This window comes from Lathamus discolor, chromosome 7, assembly GCF_037157495.1.
Source record: "Lathamus discolor isolate bLatDis1 chromosome 7, bLatDis1.hap1, whole genome shotgun sequence".
NCBI lineage: Eukaryota > Metazoa > Chordata > Aves > Psittaciformes > Psittacidae > Lathamus > Lathamus discolor.
In genome coordinates, this window is record NC_088890.1 from 2,268,886 (window position 1) to 2,284,127 (window position 15,242).

Sequence of the window (15,242 nt, forward strand, 5' to 3'; positions counted from 1 at the left end):
AGCCTTTAATCCAAGGGATGGGTTCCATTACAGACCACCTCACTACTGCGCACAAGACACAAGCAAAGGAAAACCAGCAGCCCTGCAGAAACCAAGCTGCTTACAGCGAGCTTTATCCCAGCTGCATCCATCCAAAGAACACCACCCAGTGACAAACTGACCATAAAAAAAAAGCTTTATTAACCCTTTTGCACCAGCAGTTCATCAGGTATCCATTGCCAGCAATGGAGTCCAAGCCAAGTGATCCCATTTTCGGCCCCAAGAGGTTAGCACTTTACATTCACTTACAAAGCTGAGTGAGGTACATTTTCAGAAGTAGAAAGATTTGGTTGGAAGTCCCATAAAAAGATGGAGTGTTCCTTGGCCATTGTAATAGATTCAGAACTGGTATGGTCCTTGAGAACAGCGCAATGCTAATGCAGGCATCAGGAGCTCGAGGCATCTCGGCTTCCAGGGAGAGCACGGTGACCACTACAGCAAGACCCAGCAGTCCCTCCAGATGATTCCTCCTCAACCTTTCTACCTCTCAGGAGTGGACTCCATGCTGCAGCCACAGCCACCACGGAGAAGATCTCATCTACCAAACGAGTTTGGTTTGGAAACCCAACCTGAGAGGGTTACGAGATTCCTGGACATAAGCTGTAAACTCAGGCTGAGAGGAACAGACAGACCTCAATGCTAAAGACAGGAAAATAAAACTGGTTCAACCAGAGCATATAACACTGCTTACAAACCATGATGTGAAGGTGAAGGTTACCCGGTATGCTTGCTTTCCTCTCTCCCTAAGTGTTCAACCAGGAAAAAGCCTTGATCTGGACACATACATTGTTCAAAAGGCACAGGAAGTAAAAGTGTTTCTGAATGACCTCGTGCGAGTTCAACACCAGTCTGACTGTAAAATAAATAAGTATGTGCAGGGTTAGAAAGATCACAACCTTCTCCTGCGTGCCATATCCTATTGTGTACAAAAATACACATACGTGCATACACACACCTCATTGAGAATAAAAACCAGCACATACACCCCCTTAGCAAACTCCTATACATCATTTGATAGGCATTCAGTACATCATCATGAGAAACATTTAAATTACTACCTTAAAATGTAACCAAAGGTGGTTTTCTTGTTTCCTATACAACCCCATAGTTATTTAGGTGTCTGTAATTCAGGTAAGTACAGTACATACAACCTCTCCCCCGCCCCCAGAGAAACTGCAGGCTTTCAGTGGGGAAAATCTTCCTACGTAACAATTGTCTCCCCCCATAAAATAACTCTTGACCACAGCATAGTCTGTAAACCAGTCGGAAGCTCGACGCGTATGGGACAGCAAGAAAGAACAAGTGTTAAAACAGTGTTCCATACAAAAATCGCCAACAAAACAACCCAACCCAAAGTAAAAAGGTAGTGGCCAGTTCACAGGTAACTTGGCAGCAGTTTATAGATGAGATAAAATCAAGGTGCTTCAATTTACGTGACGGTCAAAATTCCTCCCCGGAAAGGGAACACAAAGCTGAAACGAACCTCTCGGATGCTGTTGGACTCCTCACTCCTCACTTGCAGTGAGTACAGTTCTATTGCAGTTTTCAAGTTGTGCTGGAAGAATTCAGCAAAGTATTTGGGACGCAGGAGCGAGGAAAGGGAGAAACTCAACATGAGCTACAAACTGATTCACAGCTAAGTAACGGTTAGAATCTAACTTCCTAAAACAAAAGAGTTGAGGGCATCTCGTTTTCATGGTGTGGGACATTCATTTTGTTACGTGTGACACTTTTAGTCCACTCTTCTGCCAAAACACAGGGGCCAAAACAACTACTTGTGTGTGTGTGTGTGTGTGTGTGTGTGTATGGAAGAACACTTGCAAAGGTTAGCTCTTAATTCCTCAAGGCCACTGGCTCCAGAGGAGACCAGCAGAAGGAAGGTTTGAACTGCTGCAGGCAGGATGAGTTTGTTCGTGTTAGCTGTAGAATACTTGCTTTCCTGTGAAAACAGTAAATATTACCTCAGTTTGAAGTTTAATACAGTACTTCTCCCTGAAACAACACTGTACAGCAGTCTGCCTCAGCCTCGCCAGCCTCCAGGCAGACAGGGTATCTTACACAGGCACATCAAGTGGGATTTACATCTTGTAAGAACATCTTTCAGCTGCAACTGTCCCTAGCACATTGCAAAGAGCGCAACCATCATCCAGCACTCCTGCTTTTCCTATTTTCCTTGGAAAAAGACCCATCACAGTCATCTCACTCTGTCAAGATGTGATTGCCCAACTTGTTTTCAAGCAACTCCTCTTAATAAGGGTCATTCCAGATCCTGTAAGTTTATTGTGCTTCCAGTGAACTGAGAGTTATCAGAACCCGCATCATCTTCAGTGGAATTGTGTGGTTCCTGTTAAAGCAAACAGACAGCATGAAGAGATCAGTGCCTTCACCTCTCGATGCTTTTAATGCTTATCAGTAAGATTACCCTGACATTTAGCCAACACCAGAGAAATGCTTTGAATGCTTTAGAGGAAACCCACAACTTTCTTACTTTGGAGACCCACTCAAACGGTTTTTCTTTGGAACACTTCAGATGAGCATTACTAATGGGGATAAATTTAAAATCACTATTTGTTTTTCCTGTATTAACTGTCTACCATGACAAATAATCCTAGCATTCTTCTTGTATTTCTAGGTTTATCACAATAAAGTGCTCCTCTCAAATACTAAAGCTTTATTTTCCATCCAGGAGAAGCCTGGTTAAGAATAACTACACTCACAATCTATCAAAGCCAAAGCCACACACGGTCAAGTAGAAAACGTGATTTATGCCCCTGCCAATCCTTCACTGCTCAGTTCTCAGCTGCTCCAGTTTACCAGAACAGCAGCTACCAAAGCATTTACACAAGATGCTCCATGACGCTTTCTGTGTTCAAACACCACCGACACTCAGTAGTGACCATGGGCAAGCAGTGAAGCCAAAGACTGAAGAAGTGAGCAGGCTTTTTAACCTAACTGCACTCCCATTTAGACACCACTCTGACATCTAGGCTCAATATCTCATTTCCCACTTCCCACCTCTGCTGTAGCCTGTTACGTATCAATTCTGATCCTCTTTCAATATCTGCAGGATGGGATCAAGAAAACAAGGATGGAGCACTTCAGTAGTAAATGAATAGATTTAGTTACTTGTTATTCAGAAACGGAGGAAGAAAAACAACCACCTGTGACATGTCAAAGGTTGGTAACATACACAAGATCAATCTTGTAGTGCAGCTCTCTGCTTACTGCTTCTTGTAAGTGAAATTAAACTCCCAGTGAAAAACACAGTATTTGCATTAGGCTGAACACCAGTGTTCACACTAAACTGTCTTCACTTTCACACTAAGTAATAAAACCCAAGGCCTCTGACATGTTGTACCTGAAGTATGTGAACAGGTAAATCCACTGTAAGCTGAGAATGCGACGAGGAAGACTGAGAACTCAGTTGAAAGGGCAAATCCCCCTCTCCTGGGGAATCATCCTGTGAATACAGAAACATGATGCACTTACAAGACCCTCAAGCATCTCAGCACAATGTGGCAAATTTCACTAAGCCTCACCTGATAAAGCCACTCTACTCGTAAGGCCTAGAGCCACACAGATACCTGGAAAGGTAACTGCCACTTAAATCAGCCCTTGAAAGATCACCATGCAAAATGGGGAGTTGGCTAGAACTCATCACAGTGCTCCCTCCATCAAGCATATCCAGCCTCAGAAAATGAACAGGATGCTCCCTACAACTACAGTGCCCATATATTCCAGGCTGGACTGAGTATTACTATTGAACCAAATAAAAACATCTTACCCGTTTCCACAACACAATTGTCTGGGCCTCCAGCAGCTGTACTATTGAACCAGCTCTGTTTCCTGGCATTTCTAGATCTCTCTAAAGCCACTTTCATACAAACTTCCAAGGAAAGTGTTTCTTGCAGGCAAATGCTCCAAGGGACATGGTACATACCAGAGATCTCAAAATCCCATCTTGGGGCAGTAGCACCTGAGTTGGCAGGTAATCAGGTCCTTCCATAAATGACTAACAGAAGATGAACATGTTTTACCTCCTCAGCTCTTACCTGAAGAAGCTGAATTTGCACATACTGGGCTCCAGTGGCAGGGTCCCTTATTGTCAGCCCTCCATTTGGCAGAACTATGTTGCCACCCAGTCGACTGCCAGGAGTGGATGATGAGAAGTTGGTAGGGCTCACTTTGCCACCCTTGCTTTTCCTCTGACCAGAGCCAGATGCTGCTAAAAGAGAGCAGGTTTAGTACTGAGATGGTCAGAAGCAATTTGCCAGTTTCCTGCTAGCAGTTTTCAATTTGATGCAGTTGTTTACACTACACAGATGTCTGCCAACAGTACTGTGTTATTAAGCATCATCTGATAACTGCTGCAAGGCCAGACAAGAACCAGCTGATGAACTCCAACTGCTGACCGAGCACCTTTTGACACAGAATCCTTTAGGTTGGAAAAGACCTTTAAGATCATTGAGTCCACCCATTAAATCTAGGGATGCCATTAAAACCACATCACAAAGTACTGTGGTTTAGAGCTCACCCCTGTGGTAGCCCAGAAGCATCAGCATGTCTGTGGAGTTCTACAAAGGAATTAGGAAGTGGAATTGCATTTTCTATTTTTAATTAGCAACACATCTCCTGAAAAGTCATGTTCATCATTTTCCCAGACTGTAATAGAAGCACAGTGAAGCTCATCTATTGCCAGTAAGAGTCCAAGGACTGTTAGGTAGAACAGGCTGCAGAAGTACAACTATCACAACCTTAAGCGTTTTCCAGTTTAAAACTGGATGAACCAACTGCTTGTATCACAAGCTGAAAACCAAAAACCTAGTCAAAATAAATGTGAGGCTACAATCCTGCCAGCTGTCCCAGGTTTTGGTTTTAAACCTATAGTAAATAAAAGGCTTGGAAAACTTCCTTTTAAACACTGAACTTCCCTTTATAGTGTATATTTAACCTAGTTAAACCTAGATACTCCTCCATGTGATGATGCACTGAACCAGAATGTATACAGGCAAGACAGTCACAAATACAGAAACATGACAGTGCTTAATTCAAACTTAAGTCTCTTAACTCACCTTAGAAATTATCACCTTGATTGTCAGAGGCGGAAGGTCTGAGAGACAGCAATGAAGAACTAAACTATATATATGTGATATTCCACCCCAGCCCCAAGGACAGACACAACTCAACCACCTGAGCTCACACAGACCACATTTGATCTGACAAAGTAGCGGTTTATAATCCACATCAGACAGCTTTGAGTCAAACTAGAGCTCAAAAGAGGATGCATTTGAAATCAAGACCTAAACCTCACCCTGGACAAGAGCTCTCTACTAGGCTAAATTCAAAGAATGGGGTTTGAGTAGATCTAGATAACCAAGAAATGAATTGCTTAACACTGCATACACAGTGACTAAGTGAAGCAGAGAAGTGAAACAAACTCAGCTGATCTTTTCAATGTCTGTAATGAGTAAAAGAAACCCCAATAAGGTAAGACCAAAAGCACAGACAACAGAAAGCAAAGTGATCTCAATTATGTATTTTAGCAAGAAATTAAAAAGCAGATTAAGAGATGGAGAGATAGTGTCTTGTTAACACTCAAACATGTGGTGCAGATCTCCTTATAAGCTTACTGTGAATTTGATATTGCACAGAATGCGATTATCCCGAGTAACAGATGGCACACCACACGCGTAAGTATTTTAGCTAGCAATGAACAGGATGGGGTGCTTTAGGATGTTCTCAGATCCTTGCTCCCATTTCAATGCCAAACCCCTGAACTGTATATAGGAAACTGAACAAAATGAATGGCTTCTCACCTGTGCTGCTCCCATTCCCTTTTTGTTTCCTTTTCTTGGCTAGCTGAATGGCTCTGTAGTCTGTTCTTGCAGATCCACTGCTCTCCTGGTGAAAGAAAATAAAGCCAAGAGATGCAAAGTTTTCTCACTTCCTATCTGGAGTTGAACACAAAAAGAAGTTAGCTCCACATTCACCGTGTAACATAAATTAAAAGTTAAGTCTGTAGTAACGCAGTAAAGCAGAAAGGGAAGAGTACTCAAAATGGGAATGAGGACTGAGATTCCTTCCAACCAAAACCGTTCTGTGAGATGAAGATGTTTCGGTTACTCTCCCAGCCCAACTCTTTCCCTGGGATGAAATGCACAAGACATACCACATACTCTTGGGTGTTCTTGTAAATTCCATTTCTTTCTCAGACAGACGGATGCTTATTTTTTAATCCCTTAACTTTCCCCACCAGAAGTCCAGTATTTCTTAAGAGGATTTATTACCACACCCAATCTACTTCTGATTAATCCACGACACAACCTATTCAACGTAACATTCCACATCCTTCACCAAAAAAAAGCCAAAACACTCAATCTGCAAAGCCTGAGAGGTCACCCTAAGAGGTATCTCAGCCATCCAGGGGTAAAACAAACAGTCACTGCATACCAAAAATGAGCTGCCAGTTACGGTGCCAAGGTCCATTTCTTTCTGCGCGCTGTAGCTCCCTGGAGGGTTGGAGAAGACAAACTGTGTCACTACTTTGCTGCCCTCTTGTTGACCAACAACATCCGAGCTCGGAAGCAGATTGCGTTCAGCTTTAGTTGGTGTTAGTAACTCAGGCACATTGGTACTGCCGAGGCTACTAGAAGGAGTCAAAGTGGCTGTGTCGATGGTTAGATTATTGCTGGATGTCAAACCGTGCACATCTTGGCTGGAATTCCTCACCGATAGGGATGCTAGGGAACCCAAGGCTTCTGCATTGACAGTCTGTACATCATCCAAATTTAAAGTGCTTTGCTGTAGAACTGTTGTACTGGTCCCCAGCAAGAGAGAACTGTCCAGGCTCTGTGGCATATCGCTGCTCGTCACCAGTATCAAGGGGTCAACTGCCTGGTTCAGAGAACTGGTGCTGACAGGGAGGTTTCCTCCCAGTGTTGAGCCCACCGAAGCAACATCGATGGTGACAATTCCAGAGTTCACCAGTGCCATGTCTGTTGCAATTCCAGAATTGTTACTAGACACATTGGAGAAGAGGGATACGAGGTCTATGTTGCTGAGATCACTCTGCCCTGGACTAGTGAGTTCACTGCTGGGTGTGAGGGAGCTGGTTGCTTCGAGCTGAGTGAGAAGGTCTGGAAGAGAAGAGTTTTGGCTCTAAGATAAACCTTTCATCACAAAATGAGGAGATAAAACATGAATGATCAAAGGAAGAACCTTCAAACTCAGCCTACTGACACTTCCCAACTGCCCTGAAAGCAGATCTAAGGACAAGAAGTTACTGAAGTTCACCCCTTTATCAAGAAATTTCAGTTAAAAGAGCACTTGCCAAAAGTACCACCAGGGCAGACCAGACGAAGTTAGGTTGTAGAGGAGTGGGAGTGCAAAATGAAGTGCTTTTGGTCCTTGCTCATATTTTACAGACAGCATGGAGAAGGAGAAGCTCTACTTCATTCAAAAAGCTGCAATTTCATAGAATCCTAAAACAGTTTGGGTTGGAAAGGACCTTAAGATCATCCAGTTCCAACCCCACTGCCATGGGCAGGGACACCTCACACTAAACCATCTCACCCAAGGCTCTGTCCAACCTGGCCTTCAACACTGCCAGGGATGGAGCACTCACAATTTCCCTGGGCAACCCATTCCAGCTCCTCACCACCCTCACAGTAAAGAATTTCTTCCTTATATCCAATCCAAACTTCCCCTGTTTAAGTTTGAACCCGTTACCCCTTGTCCTACCACTACAGACCCTAATGAAGAGTCCCTCCCCAGTATCCTTACAGGCCCCCTATGACACAGGTCAAGCTCCTATCTCAGTTTCTGATACTCACAAGTGCCACTAAAAATTTTAGGGAGGGAAAACAAATTCCAGTCTGGGTGAAGATTCTGCCACTCGGCTCAGATTTCAACAACAGTAAATACCCATTTTCCTTAAGAAGACATCCAGTTTTTCCACTGCACCATCCCACAGTTCAGAACAACTACCTTACCTGGGCTGAAGTTATGCTGTTTGACCATGTGCGTCTTCATACTGTGTTTGGAAGTGAAAAACTTATTACAGCTGGGTACAGGGCAACGAGTCTTTAAGGAGTCCACATCCTGAAGATGTTTCTTGGAGTGAATATACAGGCTACTTCGCGCTGAAAACTTTGCACAACAGCCTGTAGGGAGATACACAAGGCTTTAAAGTGTCATCTGATTTCAATCTGATGTTCGGTCAACAGAACAAACGAGAGTAGCTTTGCAAAACTCTATTTGCAGTGCCCATGTGTGCATTCAGAGGAATCAGAAGAAAACTAAATACATACTGCATTGTTTTACATCAAGGACATCTCAGTGGGTAGGACAGTGCAACAACCTGTTTCTGACAACAGGAAACTCTTTAACTCAGAGAACCATAGAATAGTTCGGGTTGGAAAGGACCTCAAGATCATCCAGTTCCAACCCCAGGCCATGTGCAGGGACACCTCACACTAAACCATCCCACACAAGGCTTTGCCCAACCTGGCCTTCAACACCGCCAGGGATGGAGCATTCACAGCTTCCCTGGGCAACCCATTCCAGTGCCTCACCACCCTTACAGTAAAGAACTTCCTCCTTAGATCCAATCTAAACTTCCCCTGTTTGAACCCATTACCCCTTGTCCTGTCACTACAGTCCCTGATGAAGAGTCCCTCCCCAGCATCCCTATAGGCCCCCTTCAGGTACTGGAAGGCTGCTCTGAGGTCCCCACGCAGCCTTCTCTTCTCCAGGCTGAACAGCCCCAACTTTCTCAGCCTGTCTTTATACAGGAGGTGCTCCAGTCCCCTGTTCCAGTCATGCAGTGCAATGCAAAACCTCTCCCTGCTACAGCATATTAGAAGTTCTCTCATCATGATGACTGCTGGCAAAACCATTAAAAGGAGAAACAATCACCAAGCAGAGCTGCTTTACTTTATGAAGCAAGATATCATAGAATCCCAGACTGGTTTAGGTTGGAAGAGACCTTAAAGCTCATCCAGTCCCAACCTCCTGCCACAGGCAGGGACACCCTCCACTAGAGCAGCTTGCTCAAGCTCCATCCAACCTATTTAGTTTTACCTCTTCAAACTGTTAGAAGACTCCACTGTAAATTGTCCCAATCCCACCACAAAACTTGTGCTTTGGGAAAACACGCACAATCTTTAGGCAACATACACACAGCTACCAGGTAATACATTAGAACGGACCAATACCTTCTACTGGACACTCAAATGGTTTTGTACCAAGGTGAGTTATACTGTGGCCTTTCAAGTGTTCTGCTCTTGTGAAGGACTTCCCACAGCCTTCTACGGGGCACATAAATCTCCTGTCGTCTTCATGTTTCCTGCAAGGGAAGGCAATTACCATTGGCATGATTAAATCCACTGCTGCTTAAGTAATGGAAGAAAACCAAACAAGCAGCAAGTGATTAAGGGCAGCATAACCAGAAAAGGTTACCTTTTATGTCTCAGCAGCTTGGACATGCTGGTGAAAGACCAGCCACAACCTTCGAAGTCACAGATAAAAGGCCTTTCACCTTAAGCAAAGAAAGGTTATGTCAATAATCTAATAGGGACAAGCACATGGCTACTAAAAGATCTCAAAAGCTGTTTCAATCGAATCAATTTAAGACAACTCAACCACCCTCTCCTGCTAGTCACTGCAGAGTACTGTGATGCCCCTTCCCTCTCACAGAGGCTGAGCCTTCTTTAACCCCAGGCTATGGTATCTTTTCATATACATCAAGAAGCACAAATAATGACTAATCCATCTCTTTTTAATCTGAACCATCTTGAAGATGCTTCAATAGCCAAGAACAGTGTTATTCAAACTAAAAACACAAGTGAAATGTGTTCTGTTTCCATGACCTGTGACTGCATGTTGACTACAACAGTCTGAAATTGGTTTCTAACACATCTAAGAACCTTCGCTCAACAAAGTGACGCTCAGAAAACAGTTTTCCCAGCAAACTGAAGCCCATGTATTATCTCCCGTGTGCTTTCCCAGGTCCAAGCCACCCTCACAGATACCTGTATGGCTCCTCATGTGGATTTTCAGTCGGCAGGCTTTGTCATACTGCTTGTTACAGCCAGGGAATGAGCAGGAGAACTGCTCCTGCTCTCGGAAGTGGGCTCGATTGTGGGAGAATAACGCGCTCACTGTGATAAACGTCCTTTCGCAGCCTGGGGAGAGAGAAGGGAAACGGCGCATGGGCTTGATGCAGAACTGAATCAGGAAACTGCAGTATCTCCCTCCAGACTTTCAGTGAGGGACCTTCACGGTCCTTCTTCTAGGGTATTTCATCCTAGTACATAGAAAAACCAAACAGTGCAATCCTAAACTACGCTACTCCCAAGGACTATGATCGTTTAGCCCAGCTGGGCAATCAGAACACACACAGCCTGGTGTAAGGCACATCACTCAATACTCATACCGTGCTTCACAACAGCACAAAGCCACGTGGTGAACTGACCAGTGAAAGCGCAGCACGCTCCAGCTCCCAAACTGTCATAGAATTACGGAATGGTTTGTGGTGGAAAAGACCTTAAAGCTCCTCCAGCTCCAATCTCTACGACAGGCAGGGACCCCTTCCACTGGAGCAGCTTGCTCCAAGCCCCTGTGTCCAACCTGGCCTTGAGCACTGCCAGGGATGGGGCAGCCACAGCTTCTCTGGGCACCCTGTGCCAGCGCCTCAGCACCCTCACAGGGAAGAGCTTCTGCCTAAGAGCTCAGCTCAGTCTCCCCTTTGCCAGTGTAAACCTCCTGCCACGGGCCGGGCCTCCTTCCACGAGACCAGGTGGCTCCCAGCACGCTCAACCCAAGCGACCCGGAGCTGGCCCTTCCTCACGGCTCAGGAGGGGAATGGGGGCCAGCGCGGAGGAGAAGCGAGCTCTGGGGAAGGGAGGGCCGCGGGGCTCTGGCTTACCGGGGAAGTCGCAGCGGTAGGGCCGCTCGGGCTCCAGGTGGCTGCGGCGGCGGTGCGCGGCGAGGCGGGCGGCGCTGGGGAAGCGCTGCCCGCACAGCTCGCACTTGTGCGCCGCCTCCTGCTCGTGGGCGCGGCTGTGGGCCCGCAGGTTGTAGACGGTGGTGAAGCGCTTCGAGCAGCCGGGCGCGGCGCAGGCGAAGGGCCGCAGCTTGTCGTGCGAGTGCAGGTGCCGCCGCAGCTTGTAGGCCGTGGCGAACGACCAGGCGCAGCCCGGTACCGGGCAGCAGAAGGGCCGCGCCGCCGCGCCGCGGTCCTCCTCCCCGCCGCCGTGCGCCGAGAGGCGGTGCAGCCGCAGCTGCTGCTTGCGGGGAAAGGCCTCGCCGCAGCGCGGCTCCGGGCACGGGAAGGCCGGCGGGGAGCGCGGCCGCGGCCCGCCCGGCGGCTCGGCGGGGCTGGCAGCGGCGGAGGGAGGAGGAGGAGGAGGCGGCGGCGGCGCGGTGCCCGCGGCCTGCTCGGCGCCGGGGCCCAGCGTGAGGACGCCGTTCTCGATGCGCACCACCAGGCTCTGGTTGTTGATGGTGATGGTCCCCGAGAACGAGCCGTCCTCCGCCCCGCCGCCATCGCGGAGCAGCGGCGGGGGAGGCGGCGGCGGCGGCACCGCTCCGGAGGCCTCCTCCTCCTCCTCCGGCGGCGGCGGCGGCTGTGCGGGCGGCGGGCCGGGCTGGGCGCGTCCCGCTCCGCCGCTTGCCGGGCCGGCCTCGGCCGCGCCGCGCACCACGTTGAGGACGAGCAGGAGCCCGTCGTTGTCGGGCGCGGGCCCCGCCGGCGGCGCGCAGGGGCTGGGCGCCGGGCTGGCCTCCGGCTTCTCCTCCACCAGCAGCACCGGGAAGCTCACGTAGAGGCCCGACGCCGCGGAGGAGGAGGCGGCGGGCGAGGGGTCCCGGTGGGGCGGCGGGCGGCGCGGGGCGGCGGGCGGCGCAGCGGGGCCGCCATGTTGCGCGCCGGGCCGGGCCCGGGCCGCCTCCGCGGCGGGCAGCCCCTGCGTTTCCATCTTGGGGGTCCCTGTAGCAGCGCCTGAAACCGGAGCCGCGGGGCGGGGCCGGCGCGGGGCAGCGGCGAATCCCGGAGCGCGGAGCCGCGGAGCGGAGCGGGAGGCGCCGGGGAAACCCGGAGCGCGGAGCCGCGGAGCGGAGCCTGCGCTGAGCGCCGCGGGCCGGGCCCGCTTGCCCCAGGGCAGGGCGTTCGGGGGCTAGCGGAGCGCAGCGAGGCGCCGCAGGGCGGTTTGCACCTACAGCAGCGGCGCTATTGGAACTATTTCAGGATTTGGGGATCATTCCGGGATTTGCCCATCCCTATGAATAGCGAGGAAGAGGCTGTGCCAAAGCAGAGCAATGCCAAGCTTGCAAACCACAGCTGGAGAGTTACAAGAGGTAAATACACCAGCAGAACATCCTGTGGGTAGGCAAGAGGCTCTATAATAACATATTGTTACTCAAATCAGTTGAACTAAGCAAAAAAATTACTAAGGATTCACCTAAAGCATAAAACCTGGTTTTCTCTCATGTTCAGCTGGCTCCAGTACTTAAGGAAAAGGGAAAATTATCCCGTATTTGCCATGGACATCACACCAGGCCCCTCCTGCTGTAGGAGAGAGGCGCAGTCCCAGCAGATGGTGCTGTGATCCTTCCTTCCACTGGGAGATTCAGCATCAGATCTTCAGGAGCAAGGATGGGAAGCTGCCGGCCAGGGCCACAGCTGGTTCTTCTTGCCATAGAGCTGTAGGCTCTATGCGTGCTTTAGCTCACTACAGAAATCCACTGCCTCTACATCCAGTGGATGGGATCTAACGCAGTACCTACAGAGATGGACGGCTTGAAGGCTGCTCTCCCTGAGTTGGGTTTGTCCAGCAGTGAGCTCAGCTACCCGAAACCAACATCGGCATCCCCACAGGACAACAGCCCATTCACAGTCCCAGCTGCTCTGCAGACAAGTTGAGAACAGATAAAACAAGGCTCAGCAGAGCTCAGAAAGGGAATCTTCACACGGGGCTGATGGATGCTGGATGTCACACATTTCATCCCAGGCAGGAAGAGGTTACTGCTTCCCTGGGCCCTCCCAAAGGTCCTGCAGAACTCAGTCCATTCACATTTGTTAAGGGTTGAAATGTGCAGTTTAAAGACCAAAGCAGATTTAAACATATACACATTACTATTATATACTACATAGTTAAACATCAGAATGGTCATAAATGGGAGGCAACTGCTCATCAGCTCTGTTTCTGATGCCTTTCTGTAACCCATTTTGCCTTACTCATACTTTACAATCTGAATTTCAGGTGGTAGCTCTTGTATAGCACTTTGACATTCAGGTTCTATGGCTCCCTACAGGTAGCCCAGAGTTACAAGGTCCCAGGGACTTGAGCACCATGAAACACAAGTATACTTGCAAATTGATGTCCTCTGGTCAATAAAGCTACAAGGATGAAAATAAGGCTCCTTTTTGGTCTGGGATGTGAAGGTGAGTTTGCTGGTAAGCACCCCAGTACTAAACAATACAGAAGGTAAAGAATTCATCATAAATATTTCATCAACAACTTCTCTTTGGTGGATTTTCAACTCAGAATTAAGGTGAATCCATGGAACAACTCTAGGATCCTTCATACAGACAAGCCAGTGTATTTTCTGGTTGTTCCTCTCGACACAACAGTACCCTAGTGCTTTTGGACTGCAAAGATTGAAGTGGTTTTATACAACACCAAGATACTAATTTTGGACCCAGGCCAGTGTGGTTGTTACTAATAGGTAATGTATAACATATGTCAAAGCAAGGGCTGTCAAATCTGGCTGGCAACTACTCGCATCTCAAGCGTATGACTTGGCAATGTGGGTGGGTTTTCCATAATATAAAGCAATTCCCATCAACTGCAGATTGCACCTCACAGAAGGCTCGGTTACAAGCAGATGCCACTCTCACTGTTCATCTGGAGACATGCACAGTACGTGAACAGAGTAAAGAAATGATCTGTGAGTCCAAACAAATGCTTTCCTTTACCTGGCACCAGAGGCAATACAGAGCTGCAGAGTGTGCTCACCTGGCATGTACCAACAGTTACATAGCCTTGAGAGCCCACAGTCCTGTGGACAGCAGTTCATCACACCTCATCTGCAGCAGGCAATGCAGTTTTACCCGTGTAAGCCCTTTCCCTTCCAATTCTAGTTCCTTTCCTTGCAATGAATAGTTTCTTATTGCTGTTCCAAATACATTAGTGAAAAGATTATTCCCAACATCAGTGGAGCTGTCACACGTAGAGGTTTACCCTGTTAACAAGTTAAAGGGAAAGAAGAAGAACTCACATAGAACAGACATTTGTAAGGCTTTTATCATTTGGCCAGAGAGCAAAACAGGTATTGAGGAAGCAACTTCAAATGTATCTGCAAGGACAAAATTGCACTTGGAAAACACCTAATGTTTCACAGCTTGCGCCAGGATGCTCTCATCCACCACCTTGTGAGGGAGGGTCACCTTCAGAGTGCCGTTCTCCTTCATTGCTTGGCAGATCGTTTCATAAGCGTAGTCATTACCCGACCAGCAGCGCCTGGCAACCTGTCAGACCGGAAAATCAATGGGTGTCAAAATCCTGCGTTTCTCCTGCCACATCCATCTTGCACAACATCTGTGCAAACACCGGCGCCCAATTGCATAACAATAAATCTCTCAGCTGGTTTCTAGCTTCCTTGCTGATTTGGGGAGTGATTTTTGAGATATCTACTTCATTTTCAGGAGGGATATTTGGGTGCACTCGGTACATCTTCCTGCAGAAACATACCATTGGACAGATAACATTGGTAGAGCCAGGCACCTTAAAAACTTCACAAGAGTCTCCCTTTAAAAGCCATTGTGCACTCAATCCCAGCTCTGTAAAACTAGCACTTGCTTTAGACAACAGCGTCGTTTAAGCAATTGATGCTTTTGTAGTGGGATAAGGCAAGAAGGAATCCTGCAATTCTCTTGAGAAGTGAAACAGAACAGATCACATCAGTATTGGCAAGGAACTCTCAATACATCAGGTCCTTGAGAGGCTACATGACTGAAACACAACAGGTCTTGTCCTTTACTTTGACTGCCCAGTTGATTTGGTTCCCTGCGAATATTGAGTCAAAACCTCTCCCATTTCAGAGATGGGATCCTAGTCTTAAACCCAGGCATGACCTATCTGGACACTAATGGAAAGCAAAAACTCTAATGGTAGCAGGGATGAGCTGGCATTTAAATGACA

At 47.8% G+C, this 15,242-nt stretch overlaps 2 protein-coding genes and 1 long non-coding RNA gene across 5 annotated transcripts in view; 1 reads left to right on the forward strand and 2 right to left on the reverse strand.

Annotated features, from left to right (window-relative positions):
* Nucleotides 1-157: 157 nt before the first annotated feature.
* ZXDC (ZXD family zinc finger C) lies at nucleotides 158-12,035 on the reverse strand. Its single transcript, XM_065687817.1, has 10 exons — nucleotides 10,967-12,035; nucleotides 10,071-10,223; nucleotides 9,499-9,577; nucleotides 9,255-9,385; nucleotides 8,031-8,201; nucleotides 6,490-7,175; nucleotides 5,856-5,940; nucleotides 4,092-4,264; nucleotides 3,398-3,499; nucleotides 158-2,383 (listed from the first exon to the last, which is right to left on the reverse strand). The coding sequence occupies exons 1-10, from the start codon at nucleotides 12,015-12,017 to the stop codon at nucleotides 2,297-2,299; spliced, it is 2,718 nt and encodes a 905-aa protein (XP_065543889.1). The 5' UTR covers nucleotides 12,018-12,035; the 3' UTR covers nucleotides 158-2,296.
* On the forward strand, nucleotides 11,932-14,681 carry LOC136018528 (uncharacterized). 2 transcript variants are annotated; one of them, XR_010614471.1, is made up of 4 exons: nucleotides 11,932-12,396; nucleotides 12,536-13,483; nucleotides 13,587-13,767; nucleotides 13,894-14,681. It is a non-coding gene; the product is annotated as an uncharacterized LOC136018528 (long non-coding RNA). The 2 variants fall into 2 exon arrangements; XR_010614470.1 differs by having other exon boundaries at nucleotides 13,587-14,681.
* Nucleotides 14,328-15,242, reverse strand: part of UROC1 (urocanate hydratase 1) — a 38,737-nt gene continuing 37,822 nt past the window's right edge. For both annotated transcript variants that reach the window (XM_065687815.1, XM_065687814.1), the window contains one exon: nucleotides 14,328-14,569. In XM_065687815.1, coding sequence (XP_065543887.1) covers nucleotides 14,429-14,569 — 141 coding nt within the window. In that variant the 3' untranslated portion in view covers nucleotides 14,328-14,428. The remainder of the gene's footprint in view (nucleotides 14,570-15,242) is intronic.

Bases quoted from the DNA above. Each gene is read 5' to 3' on its own strand.
- ZXDC (XM_065687817.1), bottom strand. From the start codon at position 12,017: ATGGAAACGCAGGGGCTGCCCGCCGCGGAGGCGGCCCGGGCCCGGCCC. The intron at 9,386-9,498 runs GTAACCTTTTCT...CTTCCCTTGCAG, and splicing joins AAGCTGCTGAGACATAAAAG to GAAACATGAAGACGACAGGA. The intron at 8,202-9,254 runs GTATTGGTCCGT...ATCTCCCTACAG, and splicing joins ATTTGAGTGTCCAGTAGAAG to GCTGTTGTGCAAAGTTTTCA.